The sequence below is a fragment of the Thunnus albacares genome, chromosome 6 (assembly GCF_914725855.1).
Source record: "Thunnus albacares chromosome 6, fThuAlb1.1, whole genome shotgun sequence".
NCBI classification, from domain to species: Eukaryota; Metazoa; Chordata; class Actinopteri; order Scombriformes; family Scombridae; genus Thunnus; species Thunnus albacares.
In genome coordinates, this window is record NC_058111.1 from 31,676,415 (window position 1) to 31,692,812 (window position 16,398).

The 16,398-nt window shown below is 39.2% G+C and overlaps 1 protein-coding gene across 1 annotated transcript; it reads right to left on the reverse strand.

The window, feature by feature from the left end:
• Positions 1-11,013: 11,013 nt before the first annotated feature.
• On the reverse strand, positions 11,014-15,766 carry LOC122984032. The gene is made up of 4 exons (XM_044354300.1): positions 15,523-15,766; positions 14,628-14,849; positions 13,081-14,269; positions 11,014-12,324 (listed from the first exon to the last, which is right to left on the reverse strand). The coding sequence occupies exons 2-4, from the start codon at positions 14,764-14,766 to the stop codon at positions 12,138-12,140; spliced, it is 1,515 nt and encodes a 504-aa protein (XP_044210235.1). The 5' UTR covers positions 14,767-14,849; positions 15,523-15,766; the 3' UTR covers positions 11,014-12,137.
• Positions 15,767-16,398: the final 632 nt, after the last annotated feature.

The window sequence follows — 16,398 nt, forward strand, 5'->3', positions numbered from 1 at the left end:
AAGCGAAGCACACATTCTCTGCATTTGTTCTAAACTCATCACTCACATCACCTTGACTCCACCTTGTCCTGGAATGCATGCACTAGGGATGTACAAAATGCCACCTCTGCACGCAAGATGTTTAAGAATATAAAGGGCAGTTTCCCATGAATTTGCCTGAGCATGTGCCCGCTCGTGATTGAAATTACCTTGGCCAGCGCCACTGGCATGCTAATTTGTGAGTCCAACTGTGTAGCCTCCAGGGGTCATAAAGTAAGTAACATACTACTAACAACTCATAGATATCTGAAATGTGACCTTGACTACACACTGCTTTTTGTAAGACGTCAAAGGCCAAAAACGTTGGAAACCACTGGTTTCATCTTTAACAATGTGTTGTATTTTAAAAGCTTGTGATATTATCCATTATGTCAAATCTTCATCTGAGAAGTAGCTAAAGCTGTCAAATAAATGTAGTGGAGTAGAAAGTACAATACTTCCCTCTGAAATGTAGTTGAGTGGAAGTATAAAGTAGTATCAAATGGAAATGGTAAAGTACAAGTGCCTCAAAACTGTACTTAAATACAGTACTTGAGTAAATGTACTTACTTACTTTCCACCACTGCATCTAATACAATAAACAGCGAGCATACACTAAACTATGCTAAAAGAAAGAGAATTTTATTAGAACATGCACATCATGTAACAGACATTCAAATTCTATATTTATGCCAAGTCTAGTACATGAAGTATGTAGAGTAAGTTTAGTGACATGACAGTCTCACAATAACAAAATATGTTGAATTCATCACTCTGTGAAACTTTTAACAACTTTCTGCATTTTCTCCCAAACTTCACTTAAGCTAGTATCCCCTGTGTGCATATCTGTACATTTACAGGCAGCTAGCTTTCTGATAGCAGAATTAGAAAAACAAAACTTTTGTACCTGTACTGTAGTTTTGAAGAAACCTAGGATAAAAAGCACAGAAAAAGTCATGTTTTTTATTTCTGTATAGTCAGAGAGAGTTAAGATGCTGAGTGTTTAGCTAACCTTAGGTGAGACAAAGCAGCTAATGACTTTTTGACACCTTTTTTACTGACCGAACTACTACAGAACAAGTGGAGCTTTCAGTTGGAGTAAAACAGTTAACACGTATAGTGTCACTGCCAGGGAGTTGAATTTAGGGGAGTTACATATCATCATAATAAGACTACCAGAGAGAGAGCAAAAACATTTTTACCTCTGTCTTTCAACACCAACAATTTGTTCAACTAACTTTTCATAGAGTGAGATTTGTGAAGGTTCTCATTAAAAGACTGGTTCCCAATTTTTCAAGTCTGTCTTAAAACAGCAGTCAGGAGCTTAAATGAACATTGAAACAGTTCATACTCGGAAACACTGTCCGAGGAAACACAAAGAGGGACTTTGATGCTAAAAAGACTGTAAATGTGGCAGATATCCACTTGAAATGACTAACTCAGACTGCTGAAGCCTCATATAAGCTTCAGATAGGCAAAATTTTTAAATACATTTTTGCACTAAATGATTGTGTGGACACACTGTGGATTGAAAGTTTTACCACTGGTCTGGTCTTCTGCATCTCCATCCAGGCTGGCCTCCTGAAACTCCCCTTTCTCCCCCCTCCCCACCAACTTGCCAACCCCAGCCTCCACCATGATACCTCCTCCATTGGCTGCATACGGCTGCTTATAATGAATTTAAAACCTTCTTGCTGGTGTAAACACAGCCTGAAACAGAGCTGCGGGCCATTCTGCAACACTAAGCTCCAGCTCATCTTCTGCTCTCCACCACTTCTGTCTTGATTCTGAAACAGCATACACAGAATGAGCTTATGTTAAAGTTAAAGGTAAGATTAAAGCTTTTCATTATGTTGCTGGTCATGTTATTGACTCATCATATTCATCATGGCAAATTGTTGTTTGCTTGGCTACAGCTGATTGTTTGAAATGATGTCAATATATGAAATAAAGATAATTCTGATTGTTAAAAATGCATTGATGAGCTCCTATGAATAATGAAACTGCTGTTTTTATCCCAGCACAGACCACTAACACTGTTGATTCCAATCACTTGTTCTGTCCATTCATTACTTTGGCCAAATAATGTCCAAATTTCCATGAAATTGAAAATCAAGGACATTGTCTAAAAGATTTTTTTTTCATGTTTTTGGCCCCCTGATGTTTCATTTAGTGGCTCTGTCAGGTCAAAATTTAACCCATGACAAATGACAGCAGAGCAGAAGGTTCAATCCCCCATGGTGCAGAGCTTGGTACTGGGGGCATGGAGGCACTGGCACCTTCTCTCACATTCTTTTTAAGCCACAAATCACTATATCAAATGCCCTTCAAAGGCCCCTATTTTACAACACTTACGGTAAAAAGATGCAGGAAGGCATCTTGTTTGTGTTCATGTCAATAGCAACAGTGAACACAACAACTGTGAGCACGGTGCCAAAGCTCTGGGTCTGTCCTGTAGGTCCTGTGGGCTGCCACTGCTTCAGCCCCAAATGGTTTGAGCCGAGCCCAGCATATTTCTGCTTCTCAAAGCTAGTATTTTAATGTAACAGAGTGAAACTTAACATGGAGCAAGGGGGGGAATATGTTGCTGCACAAAACAAGATGCATACAGGTCATGGATATATTACAGGCAGTAAAGTTACTGTTTACAGTGAGCAGAGCGGTTTCCAGTGTTTCATGCTTTCCTCCACATTTCAGCACAGAGATCAGTCCATAATGAAAACTGCAGAGCACAAAAGCTTCAAATTGTGTGGGTTTAATTAGCAAAGATGCGCACACACAGAGCTCTCCACAATCACAAACCAATTTTCATGTATTTTGCCTCTTTTACTTCTGTAGTATTTTACATCTATAACATAATCTACTGAAATGTCAAATGTCAAAATAATATCAAATGCTAATAATATGACTCAGGCAAGTCTGAAACGTGTTAATGTCTGAATTTTACACTAATGTTGTTCAGGTTACGCTTAATGTAATCCGGGATGTAGCAGAAACATCAGTACTGATGTTCTGCTTGTTGCTCACAACTGCTTTGTGTCAGATTCTTTCCTTTGAGTTTATTAAATACCTGCAGCATCACACAGCAGCTGAAACAGAAAGTGTCTTTAAATGTGTGCATTTACGCACATGGCACAGCAGTGGTAACTTCATTAACAACGGAATACTCAGGATCTGACGGTAATTAATGTTCTGTGTTCTGCTACCCATCTACACCATTGACGGTATATAAAGAGGTCAGCTGTTACATACAGATTCCAGGTTGATATGGTGGAATTGTTTGTAATAAAGCAGCGCTTATAGATGAATCCTGAGCTCATCAGAGCTGTCAGAACATTCTTATTTTAACTAGCCTTGCTAAAATTCCAAGATAAGCCTAAAAAACCCCATAACGACCCCCCCACCCCCACACAAGGGGGTGTGTTGGTGTGGGTATGTTGTTTAAAGTGCCGGTGAGACAATTAAATACGATCCAGCAAGTCTAGTTGGAGTAACAGATTATGATGTTTAAAGGCTAATCAGAAAAACACTGCACAGCGGTTTGTAATACTCACAACTCTGCAAAAGTTGTGCACACATGTGGAATGCGACTGTGTCCATGGAACCCCGAAAAGTATGAATGGAAGTGTGTGTGCATCCACGGTCCGCATGCAAGTCCACAGCTGTATGAAAAGGCCTTGATACACACACACTGACACTGAAATGGATCCAGCGCCCCTGACTGGAGGAGCAAGCTGTTGGCAGATCTAAGGGTGTGGGTGGAGGTTTGTGATATAATCAGTTCCTGTAGGTAGGGATGGATTTGTATGTGAGTAGCAGGGCTTTGTAGTCAACCCTGACGGAGACAGAGAGCCAGTACAATGAAAACAGAATTGGTGTTATATGTTTGTGTTTTCGCACTCATCAGGATCCTGGCAGCACTGTTCTGAATGTACTGAAGTGTCTGGATGCTCATGCCAGGGATCCCTGGGAAGAGTGCATTGCAGTGGTCTAGTCTTGAGGAGATAAAGGCATGAACAAGTTTCTCTGCATCTGACAGACAGGGCACAAAATTAGCACCAGCCACCTGCCAAATGCTGGTAAAATATGCAAGTGGCTGGTAGATTTGCTTCACTCACCAGCCAAAAAAACAATGGTAATCTATTGAGTGGCTGGTAAAATTTGAATGAATGAATGAATTAATTAATTAATTAATTAATAGTTTATTTTGGTCATATATCATAAGGAATAAAACAACAATTGTTGTATGCAACTGACAAAAACATTATCATACATGTTTACACCAATCCATTTCATGTAATAAAAATTCACACAATCAATGACCAAAAAAGGAATAGGCTGAAGCCCAAGGCTTATTTTTGCCTTTCCTATACAATCCATTTTGAACATTAACTAGCCATTTGGCCGGTCGACAAAAAAGTTAACTTTGCACTGCTGACAAGGTTAGAAAGGGGTGGAGTTCAAAGATGTTTTCGAGAGTTTTTGCATAGATGTCTTATATGGTCATCAAAAGTCAACACCCATATTAGTGACAGAGGAGAAAAGGGGGATGTCCTGCCTGTCAAAGGTGAGATGAGGAATGGGGGATGACAGAATCTGGTGTGGAGTGCCAATAAGGAGAGCTTCAGTTTTGCTGCTATTTAACTGGAGGAAATTTGTGCTCATCCAGGCCTTTATTTCTTTAAGACAGGTGCTGTGGCATGACATGGCTGCAGAAGGACTTGGGGCAGTTTTGATGTACAGCTGGGTATCATCAGCATAGCAATGGGAAGACATCCCATGTCTGCTGATGACACATCCAAGGGGGAGCATGTAGAGAGTAAACAGAATGGGGCCGAGAACTGATCCTTGCAGAACACCACAGGTGACAGGAAGCAACTTGCATCCTCCCAGTGAGATGGAAAAGTAGGACTGAAACCACTTAAGTGCAGAGTCTGACAGCCCAGTTGTGGTGTCTATCTATCAGCGTTCAGGTCAAGAAGAATTAGGACAAGGGGACCCTGCATCAACTGCCATCAGCGGGTCATTCATAACCCTGAGCAAAGCTGTTTCAGTGCTGTGTGCTGAACAAAAACTTGACTGAAATTTTTCAAATAAGTTGTTGTGTTTAAGGTGGTCCTGAAGCTCAGAAGCAATCACCTTCTCCAACACCTTGGGCAGGAAAGGGAGGTTGGAGATAGGTATGTAGCTGGCAAGAACTTCAGGGCCCAGACTGTGATGTATGATTTGAGCAGAGCTATGGGAATGGGGTCCAGGGCACAGGGTTTCATCTTCCTTAGGATTTCCACAGTGTGACTCTGCCTGACGCCAGTAAAGTAGGGTAAGGATGGAAAGCTCCCAGACAGAAGGTCAATGACAGGAGGAGGCAGAGCGGAAGAACTGGACATCAGAGAGTGGATGTTGGCTCTGAAGAAGTCAGTGAAGCTGTTACATCGCTCTTCTATAGCTTCAACCGGGTAAGATGACTGTGGCTTCAGGGTATGATTTATGGTGGAAAAAAGATGCTTTGGTGGCCAGGATTGTTATTAATTTGGTTGGATTAGAAGTGTGACCGAACTTCTTTAAGGGACTTTGAGTAAGTCCTTTGACGTTCATGGAAGGCCAATTTATGGATGAGAAGCACCGTCATGGAGTATGGGGGTTTACATTTTAGAGCAAGGCATTCAATAGAAGAAAGATCGGGCATTGGCAGGGGAGGCAGTTTCAGTTCAGTCCTGTTTATGATTGCTAAACCACCACCACCACCGCAGGCTTTTTCAATGTAACTACAGTCAGGAGAAGAGGCCTCATCAAGGACAGAGTAGTCCCCTGGTTTATGCCAGGTTTCAGTTAGGCACATGACTGACATATACTGTAAATACAAAAACTAATAATTGCTGGATTGCCATGAATTTTGTTGTGTATATTTGTGCTAACATTTTCATTTGCACACAGGAAATACTGAAATTTAGTGTCTGCCTTGAAATGTATTGTACTTATGCTTCAGGACCAACTATTTCAACATTAACATGGCAAGACATGGTAATTTAATTTACATAGCACATTTTGGGTGAACTTGAGGTGCTTTACACTGAACTGCACTGGAAACTGCTCACCTATCCAAAGACAGTCATAGGAAACCCATATCCACCCCACAGACATACAGACAGAGACATGCAGAGTCAAGGCAGACCTCAGATCATCAGGCAGATTATTCCAGGGATCAAACAGCAGCGCCACTAGATCTAGATCAGGTTCTAAGTAGTCAGAAAACTACTTCCTGATGACCACAGATGTATAACATTGCACACAAGATAATGTGATTAGTACATTTGCATTCATGTACCTATAGGGATAAACCATGTTGATTTTAAAGATCCCCTCAAGACATGTTTTAAAACATATAAAAAATACTCTGCTTTGAATAATAATTTGTGTCCGTTATGGTTTTCCCATAAAATAACCCAGAATCTATAAAACATTTTCATTTAAAAAATGTAACTCCTTCGCACAAGATGTTTCCTACATCAGTGTATATGTACTAGATGCTTTCCACGTCACACTTGTGTCAGTTGCATAATTGGCCATGATTGACTCCGAACTGATTGTGATGTCACAAATCATGCTCAGCGCCTTAAACCAGTGGTGGAATGTAACTAAGTACTTTTACTCAATTAATGTGCTTAAGCACAATTTTGAGGTACTTGTGCTTTACTTGAGTATTTCCGTTGAATACTATATACTTTTACTCCACCACGTTTTTGAGGCAAATATTGTAATGTATTGTATTTATGTAACAGGTTTAGTTACTTTTCAGATTCAGATTATTAATACAAAATGTAATCAATTACTAGATTATGATGTAAACTTACAGACAATATATAAAGTAGTAAAGTTGACCCTGCCTTTACCAGCATTAAAAACATTAGTGATGCTTATATGAATATATTAGTATATCAATTTACTTTTGCTAATTAAAGTATAACTTGATGCTAATACTTATGTAACATTTTGAATGCAAGACTTTTACTTGTAACAGAGCATTTCTACACTGTGGTATTGATACTTTTACGGTCTGAATACTTCTTCCATCACTGCCTTAAACTCAGATTTAAGTTAATTCAGATTTAATTGAGGAAACAAGAAGGAAAAGACTTTTTTCAGTGGAGGGGGTCTATAATGACTTCATGACATTTCCTCAGGACACGCTTCACATTTTTACTCCTAGAAACAATGGAATGAGAAGTTTGCATGTTGTATGTCCTTTGCAGCACGTTGCTGTAGGACGTAATAAACACCGCAGCCTCTTGTGGCTGAGCTTTTGGACTTATCATTGTTTTCCTCTTAAGTAGACAGATTATTTCAAAGGTCATGTGCTGTCAGTAGAGTCAAACTTAGGAGCAAGGCGTGTTGTTTGTTTACATTGGAAAGTCTTACACGTCAGCAGTTTGGAATAACTAGCCACTGTGTCCAAAGACAACACTCACTGCTAAATCTTTGTATATCGTGTCACACCTGATAATCTCTCTGTTTCGTCCTGTGCCAAGCCACATATCACGCCTTACTTTGTCGAACGCCCACACTGGCAGGAACATCTAAGCGCTTCTTCTGAAGACGCTCAGATGGGCAAACAAACAAACAAACAAATGCACATGCAGGCACAGTGCTGGACTGGATTCATGTGAATAATCACACACAGACATACACATATACACATTTGGACTGCTGTACTGCAGTCACTTCAACACAGTAATCAGGAATCTATGTGGACTAAACTGTGGATCATTCTTTATTGTTTTTTTTTTCAGAAAATGCATTTCATTAAAATTCATGAAATCTTTTCACACTTATACTCCACCACCAGCAAGCTCTATATGCAGGTATATACATTTTTTATTTATTGTGTAATATAATTGTGTAATATACTTTGTATACAGATATTAGATGAAATTGATGTTTTGTGAGGAATTGATTTGTGTAAAAATTCAAAGATACTACAGGTTGTTATACAACCTGTTGTTTGTTTTGGGAGAAATATTTAACTTTTGGCTCATTCTGTATATCATGGTGTCCAACATCTCCTGTTCACTTGGACAAGGTCAGTGTGACATCATCCCTTTACAAAGTCTGTGTTGGTCTATAAGGACATTGAAAGGCCAGTATCTGAAATTAAAACTGAAAATAGCTGGTATTTGATGTTGTGGTTTAATATTTGTTTCTTCGCCAAGTACTCAAATTGAAAAAAGTATTGTATTGTATAAATTAGCCTCTAGGAGAGGATGCCCTAATTTTAGAGGATGTCTTCACTTGTTCTTGGTGTGTGTCATTGCATTATATATCATGCAGTTACCCAAAACCAAATACAAGAGATGAGACAAAGGAAAACACCTCTGGTGTCAAAAAACTCAAATGACTCAATTTATTGTCAAACACTCCCTTATTACCCATCAAATGGAATGTTTACATAAAGATGTAATTATTATTATTACAATTATATATAATTCTAAATGACATTTAGATTACTCAACTTTTTAGTCATCCACACTACTATCTTGCACTATGAGACACACAGTTCACCCAGTTTGTTTTTGTTATGTTTGCTGCAAACACATTTCCCTCCATTCAGTTCCATTCCTTCAGGTGCATTTTTTGTATTTAACTATTTATTGTAACTTCCTAATTGGTCAATTATTTGTGATATTTTTGAATGTCAATATACTTTGTAGTTGATATTTTTTAATGTGTATGTAATATGTAACTTTTTTCATGCTTCATATTGTGTATAGTAGATGCTGGTAATGTATAGAATATGCTGTATACTATGCTTCAGTGGTGGAAGATGTATTGAAATCTGTACATAGCAATACCACACTGTGAAAATACTCCATTACATGAATGTCTTGCATCGAAAATATTACTTTAGGAAATGTACATAAGTATGTTTAGCAGTGTACTTCAGTATCAAAAGTAAATGTGCTCATAATAGAGAAAATATTATTGGGTTATAATTGTTACAATTACCAATGTATTGAAGTGTAAACATCATTTTATTGTTGTAGTTAGTCGAAGTGGAGCAAATTTGAAATATTTTTTATACTGTTGGGTGACTAAAATAAAAATGTATCATATTTTACAAGCTTATCACATGTTTTGTATGTCAAATCTACATCTGTAAAGTAATTAGTAACTATGATTTTGTCAAATAAATGTTAGAGTTGTTACATTTCACCATGTATTTGTTCTTGTATTTCTTTTTCCTGCAGTGACACTTAAATGTCCCTGCGTCATATCAGTAAAGATCAGATAAAGGCTCTTCATTGAATCCACATTAGAAACCAAACTGTGCATAACATCTGGACAGAAATACACTGTGTTCACACTATATTCTTATATTGCCGGGTTGCTGTAACATCCCTGCACGGCTCCAGTGCAGCATCTCTTTTTCTAGGCTTAGAGGGACACCTGGTGGTGAAGGAACCGTATTTAAATCTTCCTGGAATATTCTGCACAAATAATCTACTTTGTGATTAGCCACTCCCTGCCAGGTCATAACAACATGTTTTCATGACTCTGTGGACCTGTTCATGTGAAATTTACTCACATTTTTACATCAGGTATATACTATACATTGTAAATTAAAATACTGTTTTATTCATACATTTCCTTGCATCGCTACATTAAAAATTAATTGACATTTACATGTATTATAATATTTGCATCGTTAATTCTATAAAAACATACCTCATGTTGTTTCATGTTTTTTAAATTTGTACAGATTATTATTCAGCTCAGTATACTGATGTTATTGTAATGTGAAAAAATGAATACTTTTAATTCAAAACACATGTATATTCAGCATGCTCTTGTATTTAAATGCTGTTTTTTTATTAATTGGTTAAATACCTTCAGTTTGCCTTACATGCTATGTTTTAACTAATTTAGCCAGTTTGGGAGCATTTCAGTTTCCTATATTATGTTCTCATCTTCAGACATGCATAAGCATTGTAAAATGGATGGATAAATGGATGGATTATTATTTATTTTTATTTACATGGATTATTATTCTTCTCATGTAAAAATGTTTAATAAATGAATATGTTAAAGTGAAGAACTTTATTGAACACATAGCAAAAATCTTGATTATATTACAAATCCTATATTGGAATTACAATCGCTTTTTACATTGCATCTGTATCAAACAAACAACAAACAGAAAGAAGACTGAATCAAGACATTTAATGGCATTCTCTGTCAACCCACTACTTTTTTATTCTGATAGTTCACTTGCGTCTCTCTCCTCCTCCTGCAAGTATTGTGTGATATTGCCTCATGCACTTGAAAGGCCTACGACTGCTAGGAGAGATACCGAGAGATTTCACACAGTCAAACACACACTCACGCACGCACACACACACACACACCCTCCACAAGCTGGGAGATGAGATAGGCAACTTATGTTGTCTGTTGACTGCCGGAGCGCGATACCACTCCACTCAGCCCCCCGGGGATGGATCACTGTGTGGGAGCAAAGTCACCCAAATATTGTAACAGGACAAGTGCTTGTTAGTATTTCTGCATATGTTCCTCATTGCGTGTGGCTGTTTGCACAAATTGACTCAATCATAGCTGAAAATCTGAAAGAAAACAGGTTGATTTGTTATAGAACGGTGTCAGGTGTCAATCAAGGCTGCCTGTCTTCCTTGATATGCTGCCGTCCAGTGGTGAATCCTGGGACACAAGTTGGACTCTTAACTGCAATGCAGCCAAAAAAAGAGGGCTGGATTTAGCAGTTATGGGGCAGGGCAGGGAGCAGAGGGGAGGGGCAGAGCGGGTTTATTCTACATCTCTCTCTCTCTCTATCTCTTAATCCCACCCTCTTTCTATTCTGTGTGTGTGTGTGTGTTGTTCTGGGTGCAGTTCATGGTCATTTTGACAACTGTTACAAGGCGCTTTAATGGCGGCAGAATGAATGCATGATGAACAAGCGTGCAGTGAAAAACAGTCCAAAGGCAGAGATGAATGATACATAACATAACTGGTTTATTTGGCTGTAATTTACCTGATGTATAATTTCCTGACATTGACATCGATTAATAAAAGGACCTGAATTTCAGATACATCAAATTGATCAATTGAAAACAAAATTCCCATGAAGTCGTACCGTTACCCAACAACGATTTATTGTTGCGTCAACAGGTGATTGTTTGTTCGCAAAATACAGCCGAGAGAGAGAGAGAGAGATATAGAGAGATAGAGAGAGAGAGAGAGAGAAAGAGAGAGAGAGAGAGGAGAAAAAAAAGCCAGTGAATGTTTCTGTGTCTCTCAGAGCAGAAAAAACAAAACCTGAGCATGAATCATACTGGCAGGGAAAACTCAGAGAAAAGTCAACTCAGTTAAGATTGACGCGGTGGAGATCTTGAAGCCATGCAGTTAACAGAATATTGCCTTCAAATAACACTCGCACATGCTTTTCCAAAATCAAACATGCATTGGGTATTTCAGTGGGGTAAAGAAGTGTAAATACTCGACATTTTAGCAATACAAATTTTCTAAATGTTTCTGATAATGAATATTTGTAGAGCATGTTACACACTTTTTCCAGCAATCCCTTTATTCAGTTGATTGTTTTAAGCAAATGATAAATGAACATTATTAAGTAAAAATAAAAAATATAAAATAAAATATATATTTAGTATGGATCTGCCTCGATGCTGCCGATGTGTGTCACAAAAACCACAAGCAAATTCAATCACTACTATTAATTCAAAGAGCATTTTGTAAACGATCAATCATTGCAAGCGCAAACTCAGTCATCACAAGGCTGTGAGTGCAGTTCAGATCACAGTGGTCACGGACAAGTTCAGCATCTCCTCTTGAAGCCACCTCGCTAAGGCTTGTTATAGTTTAGTCACCCATTTGGAAACTTCTCCTTTTGCTTTTTTTTTTCTCTTTAAGGAAAGGTGTGTTTTTGTTCGGCCATCCTCTCGGAAAACAATTATAATTTTTTTTTTTTAGAAAAGAACTACCAAAATCATGCAACTACCATTTCATTTGTTTGTGAGACAAAAACCAGTTAGTGCTCTTGATTTTTCTCTTGGTGCTGGTTGGGAGGTTTGGAGGTGAGGTCAGCGTGGGTGTTTTTAGGCACTGCCGTCTTGTTTGAGCCGCTGACTGCGAGCCTTGTAGACCTCAATGAGTAAATCTTTGACGTACTGGATTTCTCGCTCCACCGACTCCGCCTTGTCTCGAAGCTCCCGGTTCTGTCCCTCGAGGCCGTGGAGCTCCTCCTCCAGAGAGTCCAGCTCCGCCCTCTTACGCAGCCTGTACCTGCAGTAGGAGAAAATGCCTTTGAGTGGCTTTCACAGGGGTTTTTTTTTTTTTTTTTGCTGCCTTGCATCTTCATTAATGAGCCGTGTGAGCGTGACCTTTGAGCTGGATTACTCACACACATCCCCCCCCCCCCCCCCCCCCGAGATAACCTGATGTGTTGTTTATTCCGCCTACTGAAGGGTTCACGACCGATCGATTTTTTCCAACTTTTTTCCCGACATTATAGAGACTTTTTCCATGCACATCCTGTTTTTACACAGAGATGAATAAATGAAACACAAGAGGCTGAGCAGACTTATAGAAATGCTTAGGTGGGGCTGAATTTGGCAGGCAGTGAGGGACTTTCCATATCCCTCCTACACTCAGCAGGACATTTAAAGCACTCGGGTGACTGGTTTATGTAACACTCCTGCCATGTTCAAGTTGTGAATCAAAACATTACATATTCAGGTATCATTAATTGATGGGTAAGCCATAAACAACAACAAGCTCAACATTTTCTGCAACATTTTCTGGAACAAAACAGTCAAAAAAAAATTAATGAGTTGAATTAAATTAAAATTAGCTGTGACTGTGAATATTTTTTGACTTTTTAATGTCATGAACCAGATTTCTATCGATGTCGACACATATTTCCGCCTGAGTGCACCCACAAGACATGTTTTTGAAATGTTTATAAGAGGTTGGAGCGTGTTTTTAAGACAACAGGTAGATAAGCAGTGAGAAATAAAAAGCAGTGAGTTCACTGTTTACCTGTGAGCAGCAGTTTTGTTCTGGTCTCTCTTCTTCTGCTTCCTTTCTCCACTGCCGACATCCATAGAAGCGCCCACCACCACAGCTGGTTTGACGGAGCATGGCTCATCCTTTAGCCTCTGGGTGGGGCGGTGGATGGGGGCGCCCATCAGCGGTCCTTCGCCCTCCCCTCTGGACAGACATTCATAGCTTTGGTCTGCAAGGCATTCTGGATAGAGGTAGTGGCCATGTTGGGGCTCTACAGCTTGTGCTTGTGACGGCTGATCTAGGTCACCTATAAAGCTATGGTAAGGCTCTGTGCTGGCCATGGACTGGTGGAAGTAGCCGTCACCGGCCACCATTGTCTCTTGGGGAATACTTCCAGAAAGTCCTCCATCTTTGCTGCAATGCAAGACCTCGAGCCCCGTGCTGTCGTAACTTACATTAACCTTCACATTGTGCATCAACTGTCCCTCTCGCTTGTGGTGGCTGTCGTACGAGCCACCGAGGCAAAAGCCTCGAGCAATCTCTTCGCTGCAAAACATTCCTTCTGAAAAACAATAACTCTCCTCTTCCTTCAACGATAAAGCACATTCTCTCACCTTCTTCACACTTCCGAGGCTGTTCTTGCTCACTGTCTTCAGTGTGGAGTAGTGGTTCACAGACAACTCTGTGCTTCCTGAGTAACTTCCCCTGGAGCCCCACGTATCAAGTCCAACTTCCTCCCCGACTTTCACAGCCTCACTGATTATTCTTCGCCCGTTGTTGTGGTGGTGGTAGCGGTGGTGGTAGTTGTACGGTGCGGGTCGTGCGATTTTGGTTCTGCCGATGGGACCGCCACAGAAGCTGGCCAGGTCCAGTTCCCCTGTTGCCAAGGTAACAACCACAGGGCTGGTTTCTGATTGGCTGGTCCCATACGAGCCATAGGGTAACTGATAATAAGATTGGGAGCCCATGGCTTGGGCACCCTTGTCACATTTTGAGGATTTCTCCAACTTGTTTGTCGTGGATGTGGACTCAGAGCGGAAGTAGTCCTCCAGCTGAGCCAGCTCCTCCTGCAGTAGAGAGGTCATGACCTCAAGGTCCGAGGGCACCTTGACATCTTGTTCTAACGGTGAGGGTGGAAGGGATGAGCTCGGAGAAGACTCGGTAGTTGACACAAACGAAGACAAATCAACTTTTTCCGTCATCCAATCTGAGTGACCATCACCTATAAAAATTAAAAATAATAGTCATAAAATCAGTAAAGCAATCCATAATTTTTCATTCAGATGTTGGTACAGAATGACTGAAATAAAAATTCCTAATTCAGGAAAAAATTCTTAAATCATGCAAGCCTGAGATGATAAACGTAAAAAAAAATTTAAATAAAAAAAAAAAAACAACCAATAACTCCAATAAAATCCAAGTGAACAACTAACCGATCATCTGAAAATGATTGAACAGCATCGTCTGCATTCGATAAATATCCACTTAGCTGTACTCACTGTACGACATTAGCCCCGTGCTGCACTGCGGCTCCGACCTCGGGATGTGGAAAAATAAAAAAGCGTCTTGGCAAAACTCACCAATTAAGTGCTGCCTCTCTGCTGGCTCCGCCCCCGTCCTGAGCCGTGATTGGCTGTGGCTAGCCTGTCGGAGAGGGAGATCGTCGAGCTCGCCTGTGGAAATGGGAGGAATTTTCCTGCGAAGGATCGATGCCGCCATTGTGTCGTCTGCTTCGATCTAATTGTTCAAAAGCACAAACCGTGCACTGGCTGGATGAAAGAGTTGTGGAAACACCTGAAGACCTGTGAAAAATAAGAAAATAAACAAATGTTAATTTTTTTTTTAATGACCCTTTAAATCCCATTTTACAACCAAAAACACTAAAAAAAAGTCCAAAATATTAAAAAATAATAATTATTATTGTCTAATATTAAAACTACAAAGAAATATGTATTTTACAAGTTTATTGAGTTCTAAATTCACCTCTCTACTCACCTGTCACCTCACACTGAGAACCCATTATTGATTACTGTCACCACAATATGATTATCAATCAATAATTTGTAAAACAATAACTTAAGAAACAAAATATATATATATAATAAATATATAAATATAATAAACATTATAAATACTTTTCAATGTATTTAATAACACTTTTAATAACACACAATTACAGACTTTCACTTACATATCATATTAAGTTTCTTATCAGTAATGTGAGCTTAAAAATGTATCAAGACACATAAATTAAGTCCACCATTTTAATTCATGGAAAAGAAACTTTGATATGGTCACTTTAGAATAGTAAAAATGGCTGAAACAGTCGTGTACATGACATAAATAAACAACTTAATTCACATTACAAGGTATCGTTGGTTTAAACCGTGTCTAAACTTGTTTGTTTGCTAAAAAACAAAATCATTCCCCCAACTTTCTCCTGCTCCCCCGAAGCCAGAAAGCAGTTTTACTTACCCCATAGTTTCTGAGTTAGTCTTGTAAAGTGCGTTGCAGGAGCAAAGCACACGGAGCTTTACGACGAGGAGGAAGACAGTCACAAATTTTAAAAAGCCATATTTTCCCTTTTGGATGTCAGGGACTCTTGGTGAAGTGCTATTTCGACGAACAGACTTGCAGACAGAAAGTTTTTAAATCCGCTACTTCTGCAACTCCTAATGCCCGGACCTGATCACAGCAGACGATATTAATCCGCAGTTTGCAGAGTTCACCCGGCCGTTACGTCATGAACCTGGGGACTTTCCCATTACCCAGAGCTGCTCCAACATGGCCTCATTTGTTTGATTTTTATTATGCTCTGTCTCATTTTAGTAATTCACTGCTTATTTTATTTTAATATTTTACTTTAATTTTATTTTAATTCGAATCTGCATCATATAAGTTAACATTAAACATTTTTCCTTAGGATAGTAGTTATCCTTACTATAAAAGGCATTTTAACAATTCTACTTAAATTAAATTATTAAATTAATTAAAATTAAATGTTACTGTTATTCCTTTATGATAAAATAGTGTCCTGCTGAAAATAGAGTGACAGGAAAACATAAACATGAACTCTGCCTTACTAACACACAACAGTCTATAAAAGTCTATAAACCCCCAGTTTAACACTAAATAAATAAAACATCGTGTTAAAGACATGATTAAAACACTGACACACTTCTAAACAGAGACATTGTAGAGAATTGAAGGAAAATAGACGGCACAACAGGCACTAGTTTTCGGCGCTCCTCAGCGGAAGGACATGGTGTTGCAGTTCGAAGGTGTAACTTTAGTTGCAGTCCTGTTGCATCAGATCCGCAGGGGATTCGCTGAGCGCTCAAACAATGTGGC

Coding starts and splice junctions, on each gene's coding strand:
- LOC122984032 (XM_044354300.1), bottom strand. CDS start 14,766: ATGGCGGCATCGATCCTTCGCAGGAAAATTCCTCCCATTTCCACAGGC. Junction 14,270..14,627: donor AGAGAGGCAGCACTTAATTG/GTGAGTTTTGCC, acceptor TAATTTTTATAG/GTGATGGTCACTCAGATTGG. Junction 12,325..13,080: donor AACAAAACTGCTGCTCACAG/GTAAACAGTGAA, acceptor CTCCTACTGCAG/GTACAGGCTGCGTAAGAGGG.